At 47.0% G+C, this 19,123-nt stretch overlaps 1 protein-coding gene across 4 annotated transcripts in view; it reads left to right on the forward strand.

Moving 5' to 3' along the window:
• CCDC50 (coiled-coil domain containing 50) overlaps nucleotides 1-19,123 on the forward strand; it is a 71,460-nt gene that overhangs the window by 34,397 nt on the left and 17,940 nt on the right. For 3 of the 4 annotated variants that reach the window (XR_003858636.1, XM_029616011.1, XM_029616010.1), the window contains exons 3-10: nucleotides 2,113-2,242; nucleotides 3,123-3,213; nucleotides 9,914-10,037; nucleotides 12,587-13,069; nucleotides 13,400-13,515; nucleotides 15,682-15,726; nucleotides 17,668-17,772; nucleotides 18,305-18,384. Coding sequence is in view for 3 of the 4 variants with exons in the window: in XM_029616011.1 (XP_029471871.1) it covers nucleotides 2,113-2,242; nucleotides 3,123-3,213; nucleotides 9,914-10,037; nucleotides 12,587-13,069; nucleotides 13,400-13,515; nucleotides 15,682-15,726; nucleotides 17,668-17,772; nucleotides 18,305-18,384 (1,174 nt within the window). In the remaining variant the exon portion in view is untranslated. The remainder of the gene's footprint in view (nucleotides 1-2,112; nucleotides 2,243-3,122; nucleotides 3,214-9,913; nucleotides 10,038-12,586; nucleotides 13,070-13,399; nucleotides 13,516-15,681; nucleotides 15,727-17,667; nucleotides 17,773-18,304; nucleotides 18,385-19,123) is intronic. The other variant, XM_029616012.1, reaches the window with a different exon arrangement.

A 19,123-nucleotide genomic window follows, 5' to 3' on the forward strand; every position in this document is an offset into this window, starting at 1 on the left:
GAATCAAATCACGGTGAACCTAGAAGATGTGGTAGGCCTGATTGACAAACTGAAGAGTAGTAAATCACCTGGACCGGATGGTATACACCCCAGAGTTCTGAAGGAACTAAAAAATGAAATTTCAGACCTATTAGTAAAAATTTGTAACTTATCATTAAAATCATCCATTGTACCTGAAGACTGGAGGATAGCAAATGTAACCCCAATATTTAAAAAGGGCTCCAGGGGCGATCCGGGAAACTACAGACCGGTTAGCCTGACTTCAGTGCCAGGAAAAATAGTGGAAAGTGTTCTAAACATCAAAATCACAGAACATATAGAAAGACATGGTTTAATGGAACAAAGTCAGCATGGCTTTACCCAGGGCAAGTCTTGCCTCACAAATCTGCTTCACTTTTTTGAAGGAGTTAATAAACATGTGGATAAAGGTGAACCGGTAGATATAGTATACTTGGATTTTCAGAAGGCGTTTGACAAAGTTCCTCATGAGAGGCTTCTAGGAAAAGTAAAAAGTCATGGGATAGGTGGCGATGTCCTTTCGTGGATTGCAAACTGGCTAAAAGACAGGAAACAGAGAGTAGGATTAAATGGGCAATTTTCTCAGTGGAAGGGAGTGGACAGTGGAGTGCCTCAGGGATCTGTATTGGGACCCTTACTGTTCAATATATTTATAAATGATCTGGAAAGAAATACGACGAGTGAGATAATCAAATTTGCAGATGACACAAAATTGTGCAGAGTAGTTAAATCACAAGCAGATTGTGATAAATTGCAGGAAGACCTTGTGAGACTGGAAAATTGGGCATCCAAATGGCAGATGAAATTTAATGTGGAAAAGTGCAAGGTGATGCATATAGGGAAAAATAACCCATGCTATAATTACACGATGTTGGGTTCCATATTAGGTGCTACAACCCAAGAAAGAGATCTAGGTGTCATAGTGGATAACACATTGAAATCGTCGGTTCAGTGTGCTGCGGCAGTCAAAAAAGCAAACAGAATGTTGGGAATTATTAGAAAAGGAATGATGAATAAAACGGAAAATGTCATAATGCCTCTGTATCGCTCCATGGTGAGACCGCACCTTGAATACTGTGTACAATTCTGGTCGCCGCATCTCAAAAAAGATATAATTGCGATGGAGAAGGTACAGAGAAGGGCTACCAAAATGATAAGGGGAATGGAACAACTCCCCTATGAGGAAAGACTAAAGAGATTAGGACTTTTCAGCTTGGAGAAGAGACGACTGAGGGGGATATGATAGAGGTGTTTAAAATCATGAGAGGTCTAGAACGGGTAGATGTGAATCGGTTATTTACTCTTTCAGATAGTAGAAGGACTAGGGGACACTCCATGAAGTTAGCATGGGGCACATTTAAAACTAATCGGAGAAAGTTCTTTTTTACTCAACGCACAATTAAACTCTGGAATTTGTTGCCAGAGAATGTGGTTCGTGCAGGTAGTATAGCTGTGTTTAAAAAGGATTGGATAAGTTCTTGGAGGAGAAGTCCATTACCTGCTATTAGGTTCACTTAGAGAATAGCCACTGCCATTAGCAATGGTTACATGGAATAGACTTAGTTTTTGGGTACTTGCCAGGTTCTTATGGCCTGGATTGGCCACTGTTGGAAACAGGATGCTGGGCTTGATGGACCCTTGGTCTGACCCAGTATGGCATTTTCTTATGTTCTTATGTTCTTAATCTTGCCCACCCTCATCCCATGCCCCAGACTGCTCACGGGAGCCCCAGGGCCAGGACAGCCAAAGACACAGTCTCATTCCAGGAATGCCACTCGCTAGTTGAGAGCTTGCAAACAGTATTCTTGAGAGTTGTGTGTGGTGGCATGGGTTGTTTTTTTTTGTTTTTTTTAATAGAAGCGTGTTGACATTTTTAAATTGATTGAATCTCTTGATACAAACACACTTTCAACATTGAGCTCTTCCGCAGAAGGAACCAGTCATGAGACAGTCATACATCAGCTGCACTCCAATAACCACAGCAGTGGAGGAGATGGGCAGTTCTTGTGCTTCTTACATACCGGCTCCCTCTCACTCTCTCTCCTCTCCGTTTTCTCTATGCACTACCAACTGTGGGTCTTAATCTTTCTTCAGTCGAGCACCACTTGGCGTCGAACATTCAGCGAACCCGTCTGGTGCAACATGACTTGCTGGTAGCAAAGAAGCTGCAGGAAGAAGAGGACCTGAAGGCCCGAGCCCGGATCCAGAAGCTCCACAAACACTTGTGAGTGAATGGCTGCCAGATCCAGGGAGAAACTGATGAAATCCTGAAGCCCTCTTGGAGTTCCCTTGTAATTGTCTTGTTTAATGTATTTTAGGTGGGCCTTAATTTAGTCTTTAATCTTTGAAGAATTCAGGTTTGGGATTTCACCTGACGTCCCCAGAAGTAATGAACTTGGGGGTTCCACCTATAATTTAAGTGATCTACTTAGATGCCCCAAACTGGTGCTCCTTTAAAGGGTAACTTTTTAACTACAGAAGGTGCACGCAAACTTCAGCCCCAATTTTCAAAGTGGACTTCCCGTGCATAAGTCCGCTTTGAAAATGAGCAGGTGTGCATGGAATCCAGCACGGTCCGCGGGCGAATGTTCGGAAGCAGGTGTAAATGTGTCCACCTATAATAGAAAATTGGAAGGGAATGGTTTCTCTGCTCCCCCCGGGAGCGCCTCTTTCTCCGTTATGCTCAAAATCACTTTTCTGTGTGCGTTTGCACGTGCATCCCCTTTACATGCATAAAACCAGATTTTATATGCATGAATGCATGTGATGCTTGGGCCCTTAACAAAGATCTAGGGTATGTAAGTACTCCTAGAAAATGTAAGTGCCCACCGTAAAACTTTATTTAATATTAACTGTACAAACGATCAATGCCAAATGCAGTCTTAATGCAGCTGTTTCTTAAAGGTAATTTCACTAAGTTGTGTTTTTTATTGGCTTGTATTTTTTAAGAAATGCAGCTTCTCAAATACCCATGGATGGAAAAAAACCCCAGATATTGAACGAGTTGCTGCCTTCCTCAGTCTCTGTTTCCGCCTTCTCCTCTCTCGTTTATAATTCCTACAATCAGGAATTCATGAGCACCGTTTCCTCTCTCTCTGTCCCAGAGAACATCAGGACTGTGAAATTGCTCAGGAAATTCAGGAGAAACTGGTGATTGAAGCAGAACAAAGACGCAGGCAGGAGGAGAAGGACGAGGTAAGGAGAACACAATGCGAGCAGAGGATCAGCTCCGTTCTGAAAGTGCATGCATTCAAAGCAGCAGTAAAATGAAAATAACAAGGTCTCAATTTTTGAGATACTCCCAATGTTTGGATATTAGTTGTTTCCTCATGCTTGTTTTGGGAGAATTTTAATAGTGAAAAAATAAACCCTTTTTTGATTTTTTTTTTTTTAGCTGAAATCCTACTACTACTGCTACTATTACTATTTATTTTTAAAGCATTAGTAGACACTGCTCTACAATATACACATTTCCCACAGATTCGTGTTTGTCATGAATGTAAGCTCTACAGAGCAGGGACTATCCTTTAGAATCTATAGGAAATATGTACATTGGTGAGCAGAGCTACAGTTTGCCTATAGCTAATATAGTCTTTGGCCATAGGTACCGCTACCCTAAGGGCACCATAGTGCCACCGGTGACGTCTCCCGCCGCAGCCATAGGGAGCAGGAAGAGGAGCACAGCAACCCCACCAGAATTGCGAGCATGGCCGGTAAAGTTTGAGTAGGAGTAGCGCTGATCGCAGCATAGCCAGTGGGGTCTGAGTAAGCAGTGTGGCCCTGCCGGAATCACCAGAAGGAAAGTGGTGTAGGCTGCTCTACAGGAGCTGGGTCAGCAGCCATGGCCCAAGAAGAAGTCATCCTGTTGCCTATGGGGGGGCTGAAGAAGGAGACTGCTGCTTCAAAAGTGTGTGTGGGTGTGTGTAAAGTGGAGGATTTTAAAAAAAAGAGATCATTATTTGTTTTAATTATTGGGTGTTATTTAATGTCTTTTTTTTTTTTTTTTTAATATTTTGTTAGTGTTTGCAAAATGTTTCTATGAGTTTAATTATTGGACGTTATTCTATTTGTTAGCTGTTTTGAATTATTCTTTTTGTTGGTTTGGTTTTACTACTGTTGATGAAAATGTATATTTTTTGATTTTATTGTTTTGTGAGAAATGGTAATGATTCTTGTTTCCATTGTTACACTTTATACAGAATTTGGCTTATTGCACTTTCCAGTTTAGTTTTCATCTGCACGTTTCTAGTTATATTTTATGGGCTCTTTAGTCTGTATTTGAGGATCTGTCTGTTCTGCATGTGTGAATGAGATGAGGTATTCTGCCAGCATATAGTTTCTGTGTATGGATCTGAAGCAGCTTGACATATATTAGTGTTAGCAGCTTGGGGGGTGTTATTAGTGTTTTAGGACTCCTTGTAATATTTGCAATGTTGCCATTTTATAGGTAGGGTTGTTCTCCGATAACAAGCAGGATGTTAGTCCTTACACATGGGTGACATCGGATGGAGCCCAGCACGGAGAACTTATATCAAAGTTTCTAGCATTTTGACCAAGCCTCACTGAGCATGATCATGCATGCAATATACCATGCATCCACACAGGATCCCCTCGGTTTCTTATTTTCTGCAGAGCCTCATATCTTGCAGTTGGGTGAGCCTCAAACATTTTGAAAGGTTTGGCACAGTTTTAAAGTAATTTTTTTATCAGCGATTCCTTTTCATGTTCCTCACGCGGTTGAGGCCTCCCCCCAGTTCTCCTGTTAGCATCCTAGATAGGTTTCTGAACATTTTTAGGTAAGCTTATTTTTGTTGTTGATCCCCTGGGGTGGCAGTGCGCTCGGTACCCAGTGGCCATTGATGACCGCTACTATCTATTTTGATCTCGCAACTCTCTTGTTTTACGACGACCTGTCCACTTCTGGTTTCAAGCAATGCCCCAAGTGTACAAGCACCATCACGGATCCCCGTGATATGTCCTCTGCCTTGGGGCATCACACAACGTCCGGAGTTGCAACAGTGTGCCAAGATGACCCCGAAGGGACTTAAGATCCAGCTTGATAAGATGGAGTGCCTCTTTGGACCGGAGAAGACCGATCCATCGGCATCGAGGGACCTCGGAGCTGCATTGATGGACACCAAGCCATCCATATCTGTGGAGCCACCAGTTCCGTCGAGGCCATTGGCTGAGAGAGATGCCAGAGACCGCCCGTTGTCTGGTTCCTCCAGGTCGCGGATGTTGGGTTCGTCATCCTTGACCTCTGCACCAGGGAAAGACCTATCCGAATATCGAGAGAAGCCAAAGAAGCAGCATCAGTCCCTATCGATGCATGGTGCTGGGCATGGGAATGCACCAGCTTCTGCTATGATGCCTTTGTAGCGACCCCTGTGGCAAGGAGAATGCTATGGGTCCTCCAGGTCGAGGATGTTGGGTTCGTCATCCTTGACCTCGGCACCGGGGAAAGACCTATCCGAATATCGAGAGAAGCCAAAGAAGCATCAGCATCCGTCCCTATCGATGCATGGTGCTGGGCATGGGAATGCACCAGCTTCTGCTATGATGCCCACTAGGAGGATAGGGACTGAAGTGGAGGCACCGGGGAAAGACCTATCTCTCGGAAGATGTGTCTCTGGTCCTAGTGGCTTCTAAAAATCCTCCCACTAGGAGGATAGGGATTGAAGTGGATGCATCAGCATCAGTCCCTATCGATGCATGGTTCTGGGCATGGGAATGCACCAGCTTCTGCTATGATGCCTTTGTAGCGACCCCTGTGGCAAGGAGAATGCTATGGGTCCTCCAGGTCTAGGATGTTGGGTTCGTCATCCTTGACCTCGGCACCGGGGAAAGACCTATCCGAATATCGAGAGAAGCCAAAGAAGCATCAGCATCCGTCCCTATCGATGCATGGTGCTGGGCATGGGAATGCACCAGCTTCTGCTATGATGCCCACTAGGAGGATAGGGACTGAAGTGGAGGCACCGGGGAAAGACCTATCTCTCGGAAGATGTGTCTCTGGTCCTAGTGGCTTCTAAAAATCCTCCCACTAGGAGGATAGGGATTGAAGTGGATGCATCAGCATCAGTCCCTATCGATGCATGGTGCTGGGCATGGGAATGCACCAGCTTCTGCTATGATGCCTTTGTAGCGACCCCTGTGGCAAGGAGAATGCTATGGGTCCTCCAGGTCTAGGATGTTGGGTTCGTCATCCTTGACCTCGGCACCGGGGAAAGACCTATCCGAATATCGAGAGAAGCCAAAGAAGCATCAGCATCTGTCCCTATCGATACATGGTGCTGGGCATGGGAATGCACCAGCTTCTGCTATGATGTCCACTAGGAGGATAGGGACTGAAGTGGAGGAAATTTCCTCCGTGGTGTGAGCAGAGGGCCCTAGATTCTTTCTCCTACTCCCCACAAAAACTGCTTGACCACTATCTGCCCCTATCAGAAGCTGGTTTGAAGACCAATTCTGATAAAGTTCATCTAAGTGCGATTGGCGCATATCACTGTGGTGTAGATGGTATGCACATTTCTGTACAGCCTATAGTTGTATTTCTCATGCAGGACCTGCTTCAGTTGAAGCCTCCTGCTGTGTCTTGGAACCTCAACATGGTGTTAGCTCAGCTGATAAAAGCTCCTTTTGAGCCGCTGCACTCCTGTGACCTGAAGTATCTGACCTGGAAGGTCATATTTTTGGTGGCAGTCACTTCAGTATGCAGGGTCAGCAAGCTACAGGCCATAGTGACTTATCTACCTTACACTAAATTTTTTATGATAGGGTGGTCTTATGTACGCACACCCTAAGCTCCTGCCAAAGGTGGTGACTGACTTCCATCTTAACCAGTCCATCATCCTGCCAACATTCTTTCCCAGGCCCCATTCGCACCAAGGCGAACAAGTCCTGCACAGTTTAGACTGCAAAAGAGCCTTAGCCCTGTATCTGGAGCGGATAGAAGCCCATAGACAGTCCACCCAACTTTTTGTTTCTTTTGATAGGAATAAGTTTGGTATCGCCATTGCCAAGCAGACGATTTCCTTCTGTTATGCCCAGGTGGATCTGCATCTTGGGGATCATGTCAAGGCTCACTCTGTTCGAGCCATGGCAGTGTTGGTGGCTCACTTGCAAGCAGTTCCCATGGAGGAGAATCGCCAGAGCTGCGACACGTTCACATCGCATTATTGTTCGGGTAGGGATGGCCGACAGGACAGCAGGTTTGGCCGATCTGTCCTTCGGAATTTGTTTGAGGTGTTGAACCCAATTGTGTTCCTTCCTAGGGCCTGTTGTTTTTGTTCAGGGTGCCCCCTCGGCACCAATAAAATGTGTTTTTGTTGTGCCCATTGGCACTTGTTTGTGTTTTGTTGGCCCCCCTTTTATGTTGGAGGGCAGCCTGTAGCTAAGGAATCGCCCACGTGTGAGGACTGCCATCCTGCTTACCTGTAGCAGGTATTCTCCAAGGACAGCAGTATGTCGGTCACGAAACCTGCCTGCCACACCGTGGAGCTGGGATTCAGCATGTAGGTTTTTTTCATTATTTTATATTTCTTCTGAATTCTCTGATATAAGACTGAAGGGGGTGATACTGGGTGGACGCGTGGTATAGTGCATGCGTAATGAGGCTCAGTCAAAGGTGTATAAACTTTGACATAGGTTTTCCGTGCCGGACTCCATCCGGTCACCCATGTGTGAGAGGACTGACATCCTGCTGTCCTCGGAGAACGCCTGTTACAGGTAAGCAACTCTGCTTTGTTGTTTGAGTGCTGGCAGGTAGTGCTGTCTTTATAAGGAAAGTTTATTGTATTGTATTTCTGTTTCCTGAGCAGCAATTCTACGCCCATGGCACGTTACATTAGTCCTAATACCATTTGGGTTTCAAGTGTCTCTTTTGCTTTTTTGTAGGGTTCTCTGGTTGGCCCCCCAGCAGTGCATGTAAATGTAATATACATATTGTAAGGGATATTTTACATAAGAAGACTGTATTTTGAATTTTCTTTTTCATGTAAAATCTATTATAAAGAAATAATTTGTAATTGTGTGTAGAGGGTGTGGAGGGCGAAGCAAGGCTTTAAGGTTAGTGTAGGGGGGCCTAATACCCTTGCACTAGCCTTAGGCTTTGCCATACAAACATTGTGCGTGGTGCGTGTAATGGGCGAGAGCTCAGTTTTTCGCCTGGCCGCAGGCGCCAAATTGCCCGGCTACAGCTCTGGTGTTTGGGATTTAAAAGCAGCCTCAAAAAAAAAAAAAAAAAAAAGTGAGGTTGTAGACTCACTTTGCCAGAGAGAAAGGGAGCATGATGCATTGAAGCAAGAAGTCCCTGAAAATGGGTCGGTGAGGTGGAAAGCGTGGATTCGGGATACGACAGTGGAGGAAGAAGGGCACAGACCAGAATGGCATGGGCCTACCAAGTGCAGGCAGTTGCAGATAGTAACATAAAAACAGAGGAAATGTGGGCAGGAAAAGGGGCAATTGACCCATCCAGTCTGCTCGGTTGTCCCTGCCTTCGCTGCTCAGGGATATCTCTGGCTGGTCAGCTGTTCAAGCTTGACCACCTGCAGGGCATCGCTTGTCTTCTCCGACCATTTGGTCCTCTATAATTCTGGATAGTTGAACGTATAAACTAACACCCAGGCCTCCCGGTTATTACCCAGTGTCTCCCCACTTCCGTTCTTATCCTTCCTCTCAGTATCAGTTCTGCAGCTCCGCCTTTCCTTTGAGCGTTTCACTGAAACTTTCTCACAACTTTCCTCGGAGTGAATGGTTGCAGAGCTGCTGGTGTTAGTGTATAGGTTTGTTTTTTTGGGGTTTTTTTCTTGCATTGATTTCCAGCTGCTTAGCAACACTAAAATGAGCCCTTGCCTTCTCTTGTAGGGGACTGATATTTGCTGGGACGGTTTTTGTTTATTCAGCACAAATTATAAGTCGTTAAAACTGAATGGGAGGGTAGAGAGCAGCAGCTAGCGCCTCCCCCTGCTGCGTGCGGGCCTTCCAGAAGGCTCCGTGCCGGGTTTCTAACAGGTGACCCAGTAGAGTGGCAACGCTGCTCTGTCTGAAATCCCGCAGTCCCTCTAAATTACAGGCCAGTTTGGGGCTGCCGTATTTCTCCTTCATCTCTTGGCGCCGCAGCACAGAAGCACCCTGGAAACGAGAGGAAAGGCTTGCATGGAGCCCACTGGAAAGTATCTGCTGAGTGAGGAGTGGGCCGATTGCCGAGTCCCCGGTATTACCTAAAAATACATCATTTGCGGGGGCAAAATCCTTATCTTCTGTTGACCTCTTGCGTGGTTCAGGCTGGACCTCGGATTGTTTGCATGTTTCTCGCTCATGGATGTGTAAAACTTTGCATTGTATTAGGCGGGCGTCAGCTGAGCTTTGGAAATATTTTCTTTTATTGGATTTAAGTGTACGTTTACTTTTTTAAAAGCAAAAAAAAATCTTTTAAGATGTCTTTTTTTTTTTTTCCTTTATGCTACAGGGTGACGTCCTGCTGTACCTTTTTCTGATAATACTTCTGTACGACAGTCAGTTTGAACATTGCAGAGAGTTTAGGTGGAAAAGAGAGAGAGAGAGAAGTCTGAGGGCTAAGGTGGATAAATTAACCCAAGGGTGCCAGCGTCGGGAGCGTGTCCAAAACTTGCGGGCCAGCTCTGCTGATCTCAGGATGCATGGATGACTTGTCAGGGAGGCAGGCAGGCTTCAGGCTGGGGGACACCGCTCTCCTCGCCCATTGGTACAGCAACTTTGCAGCTTATTTTTTTTATTTTTATTTTTTGGCATTTGGGCCACAAGAGCTTTGCTAATTTCCCCCCCTCCCTGAATTAGTAGGGCCTGATCACAGGTGGAGCGGTAGCCAACAAATTGCAAAACCATGAATATTTTTCTTCATTGTATCTTCCGCCAGGATATCGCTCGGATATTGCAAGAGAGAGAATTAAAGGAGAAGAAGAAGCAGAAGCAGCAGCAGCAGCTTGTGGAGGGTCCGGGCCACGAGCCGTATGAAGATGGCTACTATCAGGAAACTGGAGGTGTGTGTCCTGTGCCAGCAGCAGCAGGGCAAAAGCCCGGTCTGAGGACCTCGCAGGGGGTTTTCTGTGTCAGAGCAATAGAAAGGGATGGCAGCCTTGCATTATTCAAAGCAGCGATGCTGGTTCTCCCATCTGAATGAGCCGCATGGGGGTGACGACAGCGGGTCCCGGATCGAGCCCTGCAACAGGTCCAATTCTTAGGATATTCATAAAGCTTACTCAGGAGTTACCTGTGCACATTTTGTGTGCCTTGATTTTTAAGCCGGGGGCCTTTTGCTGCCTTAGGGCACACACCAAAGGCCTTTCCCGGGGACAGGAACATAACAAGCAGAAGCCAAGAATTTGGCAGCAGATAAGGGGTGCTTTCTGAGCCCCCAACCGCATTCACACACACGTACACACACACACACACACACACACACACACACACACACACACACATAACACACACACACACACACACGTACACACTAGTCACACCGCCCCTTCCTCTCTCTGAGTGCTCAACCACAAGTAGGTCACAGCCACAAACAGCATTTCTCTGGCAGAGGTGTGCGCAGCTAGACGTTGGCCACCACCGGGATGGGTAGGCAGGCTAGAAATATTTTAGAGAAATATTAGTAACAGCAGCAGCATTGATTTCTTGATTCAACTTATTGCCTCTTGAGAGTGTCTTAATTATTTTTCCAAAAAAATGATTAAAACCATAGCACAGTTGAGTTTCAGTGGACATTTAGTAGAAGAAGTATCTAAGACTTGAGCGACTTGTGGTGTGAAATCCATCGCTCCTTGGTACAGTGAGCCAGCTAGAAAAGCTGTTACTGGACACAGCAGGTTTTTCATAGAAATTACATTCTACTGTTTAGTTCGGGTAGACCATTTTTTGTTTTTTTGTTTGTTTTTTTTTTTAATTCTCTAAAGTGTTTAGAGAAATGAAATGGCTAGTTAGGTGCAAAATAAGAGAGCAGGGCACAAATTGCTGCTCTGTAACCTTTTGGAAATCCAGTTCCCTACTAGCGTACACAGCACCAGGATGCGACTTGCACCATTACCGAGTGATCGGATCGCAGCCGCTGTGTTGTCAGAAGTCACAAGCAGCACCACTTGCTTGTTTATCTGGGGGAAAAATATCATGTAGTGTGCGTGTGTGCGTGCGTGTGCGTGCGTCTGTGTGTGTGCGTGTGTGTGCGCGTGTGTGCACTCCTTTTGATGAACTGCCCCATGGACAATAATTGCTTTGACTTAAGAGGGAGGCCTAAGAGACACTGTCGACGATTGGGTGACCTGTGCTTTTGCTTTCTCGCTGCTGGTGATGGTGGTGGTTTTCCTGGCTCTGTCCTTTGAACACGCTGGGAAAGTAGAGCTCCTCTGAACCTATCCCCGTGCGAGCAATTGCCCCCCCCCCCCCCAGCACCTTGGTCCTGAAGAAGATGAATCCCGCCCGTGCCAACTGGTCTGCAGCTCTGCTGTCTCTGCTTCCCGAGCAGCTGTCCTAATCCTACCCAGCTTCAGGAGGCATTCAACTTTCCTTACCCCAGACCTCGTGCTAAGATCGAGTAGGCTGGAAAACTCGACGGTTGGAGATGGATCAAAAGCTGTATTTTGTTGGCGTCCTTAAAAAAAAATAAAAAAAAATGCATAGCAGACTGCGCAATTGTTTTCTGTCCCTCGGGATTGCTTGACTTTTAATATCGTCCTCACCCGGAAACGTGCTTCCCTTTATGGGACATTCATGTTTCTTGCACTCTGTAAAAGCCGTTAACTTGCGCATGGAGCGAAGGCTCAGCGCTGACCTCTCGGGATGTCCTTTCCCAGCAAAGCTGCTCTGCTGCCGCCCGCACCCGCCTCGCTCCCTTGCTTTCTGCTGCACGGGGTCTTGCCTTCCCTGCGCTGGATCTCAGACCCTGCCTTCGGTGAATTGCTAGGCACGTTGGAGTCCTTTCTTGATCCCCTTTGCGTTTTGTCATACCGAGAGATGTTCCTCCGACCGTTTGATCCCTTGTTCTCCTGGCCTGGTTCCCTCTTGTGGGAATGGGGAGACGAGGGAAATGCACTGCAGATCATGGGCGGAGTCCCCGGACCCAAACAAATACCCCAGCAAAATATCAAAGACCCTAGAGGCAGTGCATTGTGTTTAGATCTGTCTTTTGGTCCTTTTGGGCAGATACTAATACGATCATACGTGTGTGTGTCTTTTTCTCACGTTTGTTGTCCATGTAGTTTCTGTCTTGTATCTGACACTGACCTCCCCCTTCCCCTGAATGGGTCATTTGTTTTTCTGCATTGCTTTTCATCGTGATGTTATCAATAAGCTGCCGGAAATATATTTTGAGGAAACATGCATGGCCAGTCTTCATTTAAATCCTTGGGGGTTTTTTGTTTTTGTTTTTTTGTTGTTTTTTTATGTTTTGTTGTTGTTGTTTTTAAGTGTGTCATGTTAAAGCTTGTGCATCTTATATAGCCTTTACTTTGTATGCATTAACATTTTGTGTCACTAACCTGCATCCCTCCCTGTCTGTCATCTCCTCCCCCCTTGGTGCTCCATTCAGATCGTGCCAGAGGTAGGTACAAGGAACACTCGCGCGATCCGCCCCGGAGCCATGAGAGAAACCGTAAGCCCCAGAGCAAAAGCAAACACCCGCAGCCCGCGCTCTGCACGGACGCCTCTGATCAGCAGCGTCCTGCAGCAGAGGATCCCGGGGCCAGAAGGGCTCCCAGGCAGGGGGAGCATCGCAACAGACCCAGCTCCTGGAGCGAAAGGCCCGCCAGGCCTCCCCTTCCCAGATGTGTCCGAGACGCCGACGTGGATACCGAGCCCAGAGCTAGAGGGCAACTACTGAACCCGGACCAACCCAGATCTCACAGCCAAGAGCGCCTGGGCTCGAGAGCCTCTCCTGATGCCAGACGCCACGACTCGGAGGCATGGAAGGGAAGAGAACTTAGGTGGGGTGAGCCCTGCGGTGATAAGAGAGCATCACCTAGATCCCCCTCGCCCTACAATGGAAGGGCCCGAGACCATCCCCGAGATCCAGGTAACATGCACCGGCTGCAGACAGGAGTAGAGTTTGTGAGCGAGCTGATTACTCATGGAGTGCCGTCAGTGTACGTGATGCTGTGCAGGAAGAATCATGGGGGGTTTCCAGGAAAAGGTTGCATCCTAGTTCCAAAGGATGTTAATCTGGATTTGGGAACATGAGAAGCTGGATAGAATTTGCCCTTGATGATGATAGCACACCGGGGTCAAAGATGTGAAAACGGTGATTCAGTTTAGAGGCGGGCGGGCGAAGGGGGGGAGGTTAGTTTATAAATGCCAAACTCCGGTGACTTGATGCTTTGTTTCATTTTTGTTATCGGTTCTCCAGGAATGGGGTCGAGAGGGGCAAGAGACGCGACCTACGGCAAGATGCAGGCCGACGTAAAGCAGCTGGAACTGCAAGACGCCCAGATAGCCAGGAGGTTGCAGGAAGAAGAGTTAAGGGTGAAGGAGCTCATTATAATAGAAGCTAAAGCCAGGAAAAATCCCTGGCCTGGGTGCAAAGAAGCCGGCGTGACTGTGATCTCAGCTCTGCCTGTCTTACCCTGTGTGTGATTTCAGAAAAGATGGAGCCTGCATGTTCCCATTTACATAGCTTTAATGGCCAATTCAGCTTCATAATAATATTCGTTTTTATAGCTGTGCTGGGCCTACATAGCGCTGTACAATGGTGATAAGTGTTTGGATGCAGTAAGTCCCTGACTTAAAGAGCTTACAGCCTACGTTGGGTGTGGCAGTTCTGGTCCTCGAGGACCGCACACCAGTCGGGTGTTCAGGATATCCCTAATGAATATGCATGAGAGAGATTTGCATGCCCTCTGCCTCTGTTGTATGCAAATCTATTTCATGCACATTCATTAGGGATGTCCTGAACGCCCGACTGGTTTGCAGCCTCAAAGACCGGAATTGCCCACCCCCGGTCTTCAGTGGTGATAAAGCGACTTGGGATTTGAACCTGGCCTTCCCTATTTCTCAGCCTGGGGCTCTCACCCCTAGGCCATCCCTCCTTGTGTTTACCGATCTGTGCTGGGGAAGGCGGGCCAGCCGGCTGGAATGGATCATGCCAGCCAGGCTCGGCCCAGAGACTTCTGCTGAGGGGAAGGGAGAGGCCTGGGATAGGTGAGGACACAAAATCAACTGCATTCCCCTTGTGAATCAGAGGTGAGATGTAGGGTAGATGGGCCGGAAGCCTGGAAAGGCAGCTGCAGATGTGGGAGCAGCTTGTCCTTTAGTACGGTAATTTTTATTGACTGTAACCAACGAAGGCCCCAACACGTATGGTCTGGAGTAATGATAAGCCTGGGGGGTAACCTGCACGGAGAGGCAGTTAGTACCTTTAACAGAAAGCATGGGAATACTGCTGCCCTTAACCAATAAGCCTCGATGCTTTTGACATAACCACAACATTGCTCTGCACTTCGGCAGGGGGAAGGGGGAATTTGATTCGGACAGTAACCAACGCAGGCCCTGACTTTTTATGGTCTGGTAGGGATATGCAGACACAAAACACAGGACTGCCTCTGCGAGAAAGCACGTCAGGCAGCACTGTCTGAATTTCCAAGAAGGCTCCTCGCCCGTTAGAAATGTTGCTAGCAGAAAGTTTTGTATGGGTTATCGTAAGGCATGGGGATAACTGCACGGATGGCAGTTATTACCCTTAAGAGAAAGATGGGGGTCTCCTGCACGGAGCGGCAGTTACTTCCATAAAAGGCTTGCTGGGTAGACTGGATGAGCCATTTGGTCCTTTCCTGCCGTCATTACTATGTTACTGTGTAAGTTCTGAGTCATAAGCTGAGGGGAATTCCTTTTTACCAAGATTAAGAACCGGTACAGCATTGGGGGGGATCAACATCCTGCCACCATGGGGGCCACAAAACTATTTGGATTCTGGCCAAACTTTGGAGGATTAAACCACCTGTTAAAAAAAAAGCGATTCAGTTGGGCCAGCTTGCTCGCGACGTGAGCATGGTTCGATTATTTACTGTAAATAAAGCGTTACTGAGGCTGAATTACTCCCGGGGTCCAGACCCGCTCCCGTTCCGCAATAATTCAAGCCGCGAAAATGAAGCAGTATTTCCCGTGCGCCTTCTGTATAGTCCACCTGTCATCGCAGGGGAGGAGGATTTTCAAAGGCTTTCTCGTGGATAAAGCAGCACCGTACGCTGTGGATATGTGGGTGCGCTCACGTGGGTGTGTCACGTGCCCGGGCTGAGCGGGTGTAACGGTGCGTGGCTAAGTTTGCTGGGATGGTTTTCAGAGTGGATTTGTTGGTGGTGGGGGGGGGGGGGGGCAGGTCAGCTTTGAACGCTTGCCGCCTAATTTAGGTGGGCTACTTATGAAATCACCACCCACACTGTAAGGTTTTCTAAGCTGAAGCTGCTGCAGAGCCAGCCGAATTGGAGAAAATTGAATTGCGTTCTTTTTGTGTCCTTTACCCATCACCAAGCAGACCATATTCAAATATTTGAAATTCAGCAGAGAACGCGTTTGTATTGTTTCTTTATCTTTCTCCAGAACCTGCACCTTTTTTTTTTTTTTTCTCTCACTGCTTTCTGGAGGTTTCACATGTGTGTGTGTGTTGAACTAGATTTTCCTGTTATGTACTTTTAGGCTACCAGGACTGACATGCGAGCAGCTCAGGTGGCCCAGGATGAGGTGAGTGTAAGGCCTGGCATTCCCCCCCCCCCCCCCATCTCCCCGAGGTGGCTGCTAGCCTGTGCCGTCTTCAGAAAGTCATTCTCTGCACTTCTGGACCTCGGAAGGTGGTTGCCTGACTTTGAAAGTCAGACCTCGGTTAGCGTCGGCATTCTCCCGTTTTTTTTTCTCACGGCTGCATTGAAATCCTTTGCTGCCTGTAATCTGCAGGAGCAGTCTGAAGTTTGAGAAATGTAAAATGATCGGTGTGGGCTGAGCTTGTTGTCTTGGTCAAGGCTTCTGTGATGGGTGGGGGTTTGGTTTTGTTTTTGGGGTTTTGGGGTTTTTTTGCGTTTTAGAAAATCAACTTTTCCTGTATCTTATATTATAACTAGGACTTCTGATTTTAGATTGTAATCGATAAACCCTGATGAAACACCCCCTGATAAAATAGGTATGTGTTAGATAAATACTGGAAAAAAAACACCTCCCCTAATGTTCTCTCACTCCTCCTTCCTCTGCCCTGGATCCTGCACTTTGTGCCTTTTCCATATTGACGACTTCTCAGCTGCACAATGTGTATATTTGATTCAAGCAGAAAAGATACCCAGTAATTGTACCTGTGCTGCGAAAACACTGATAAGCACCAATTTCTGGTACCCACAAAGAGCACCTAATTAGCTGGAAAATAAGAACCTAAATTCCCTCTACGTACCCTGATCAGTCCAGACTCCTGGGTTTTGCTTCCCCACCAGCAGATGGAGACAGAGAAGTTTTGACCGACTCTGCCCTATACTCTAAGGTTCCACCTACAGTCTGTCAGTATTTCTCTGTCTCCACAGATGGCAAGTTGCTCTTCAGATTGGATGTCCGCAGGGTGCTGTTGCAGTATCTGGAGGTTACAAACAGCTTCCATATGTCGGACCATCTCTTTGTATTGTGGAGTGGCCCCAAAAGAGGGCACAAGCCATCTAGGGTGACGATCGCTCGTTGGTTGAAAGAGGCTATTGGTTTGGTGTATCTGCTTCATGGCCAGCCACTTCCGGTTGGTCTTCGAGCACATTCTACCCGTTCACAGGCAACCTCCTGGGCAGAGTTAGCAAATTTCGCCGCAAGAGATTTGTAGGGCGGCCACATGGAAGTCGTTGCACTCCTTTGATAGACATTTATCGCTTGGCGTTCAGACCTCAGTATCGGGGGGGGGGGGGGTTTGGTGAAGGTGTGATCCGAGCGGGACTCTCAGGGTCCTATCCCACGTAATAAAGCTCTGGTACATCCCAGGAGTCTGGACTGATCCAGGTACGTACAGGGAAAAGAAAATTGGTTCTTACCTGCTAATTTTCGTTCCTGTACTACCACGGATCAATCCAGAGTCCTGCCCTTTTCAGTATGAGATAACGGAAAGTCCTCTCGTTCAGTGCTTTTCTTTTCTGCAGATTAGTTTCAAAGTTTCCGAGTTTTTTTCACGGGTTCTGCTCATGCTTGGGGTTAATGAGCGGGCTGACTGAGTATGGGGTTTTTCTTGGATTTTAAAATGTTCTGCTTTGACACAGTGTAATACTGACGGGACTGTAGGTGGCACCTTAGGGTATAGGGCAGAGTCAGTCAAAACTTCTCTGTCTCCATCTGCTGGTGGGGAAGGCAAAACCCAGGAGTCTGGACTGATCCGTGGTACTACAGAAATGAAAATTAGCAGGTAAGAACCAATTTTCTTTTGCAATTCTACAATTTTCCAAAGCAAAGCTGGAGGGAGTGAGGTGTATGAGCTTGGAGCCTGCATAAAGCTATTAGAGGGGGGTTTCTCAAATATGGTGGTAAAGGTCAAGAACCACTGTCTGGAGGCTTCTGTGTGGCCTGCGGTTTCTCACTGCCGCTTTCTTAGCTGAAGAAGATGTATGAAGGTGAACTGCTGCCTTCTGCTGGGCTGTGTCTCCAAAGCGTTCTCTGCTCTTTACCTTGCAGGAGATCGCTCGATTGTTGATGGCTGAGGAGAAGAAAGCTTACAAGAAAGCCAAGGAACGGGAAAAGGTGTTTTCTGACAAGAGAAGGCAGGAGCCCGAATGGCAGGTATGCTTTTTTATCTCCTTTTTTTTTGTTGACTCGTTCAGTAAAATGAGAAGTTCTCTTAACTGTGAACCTCTACTAAAGACGAGCCCCCCATTATTCATGTCCTCAGTTCTATAAGAGCCCTTCACAAAGAAGATATTACCACAGCTCTGTATTCAACACCAGCTTGTTGCCCTGAACCCAACAAGGGCAGAATTTAAGCCTGGGGAGTGGGGCTGGTGTGTGTTGAGAGGAATAAATGCTATTGACTAATTTTTAAAATCTACTGAAAGTTGTTTATCCTAGGAAAGTCAAATATGTATAATATAATTAGCTCCCTCAACTCTGTGGTGTGTGTTTTTATTGTGTACTGTAAGAATATTGTATATGATGGCTTTGAGCAGCTGAAAAAGTAGAATAGGCTAGGAGCTCCCAGTCTGTGTGGGAACGGTAAATTGAGTTGGACAGACCAAGAGTTTAGTCCAGGATATTCTTGTTCATGGTTGCTTTATATGAGGAGGAAAAACATTTTCCCTTTTTACCTCTTCCTTAGACCGAGGCAGGCGAGCATGTTCGTCCAAGATCCCGAGATGCCTACGAAGGGCACCGATCGAAAAGTGATAAACCAGCACGGTGAGCTTTGTGTGTTCTGCTCCGGGAATGCCGTGGTGGTTTGGTGGAACATGCACGAGAGAGATCTGCGTGCGCTGCCTCGCTTGCATGCAAATTTGTTTCATGCGTATTCCTTGTAGATAATCCTGAAAACCTGACAGGCTAGGTGTGGGCACACTTCCCCCTAGGGTATGTACTGCTAATTTGTAACACTGCACCCCCTTGGTTGGTGCTTATATTTGGTCTAATAATCAAGATAATTGCAGGCTACGGCTGTCCTGAATAGTCCCAAGATAAATGTGTCAAGGGATTATTTCCTTTGCAGGTAAAAATAACGTTCCCAGTACGTACCAGGATCAGTCCAGAGAAGTGGGTTGTGTATCCCTACCAGCAGATGGAGTCAGAGAACAAAACGTTGGGCACTGCCATATATACGAGAGCGCCACCTGCAGTCCATCAGTATTTCTCTGACTCCAGCAGATGGCAGAGCTACACACCTGCAGTTTTATTTTTTAGTACTTAGTTGGAATTTTTTCTTTTCTTTAATTGCAATTGTTTCCTGAGGTGTTAGGCAACTTCGTGGGCCATCCCTCAGTGGAAGCCGGGCGTCCAGGGGATTGGATATCCCCGTCCAGGTCTCGCCCGCTTCAGGTCTGTGTGTGAAGGCCAGGAGCTCCTGATTTTTCACCACGATCACGGCTCCAGCTGCTCCCTTGATCCCTGCTAGGACATTACAGGTTTTGGCCTCAATAAAGTTGTA

The sequence above is a fragment of the Rhinatrema bivittatum genome, chromosome 9, assembly GCF_901001135.1.
Source record: "Rhinatrema bivittatum chromosome 9, aRhiBiv1.1, whole genome shotgun sequence".
NCBI lineage: Eukaryota > Metazoa > Chordata > Amphibia > Gymnophiona > Rhinatrematidae > Rhinatrema > Rhinatrema bivittatum.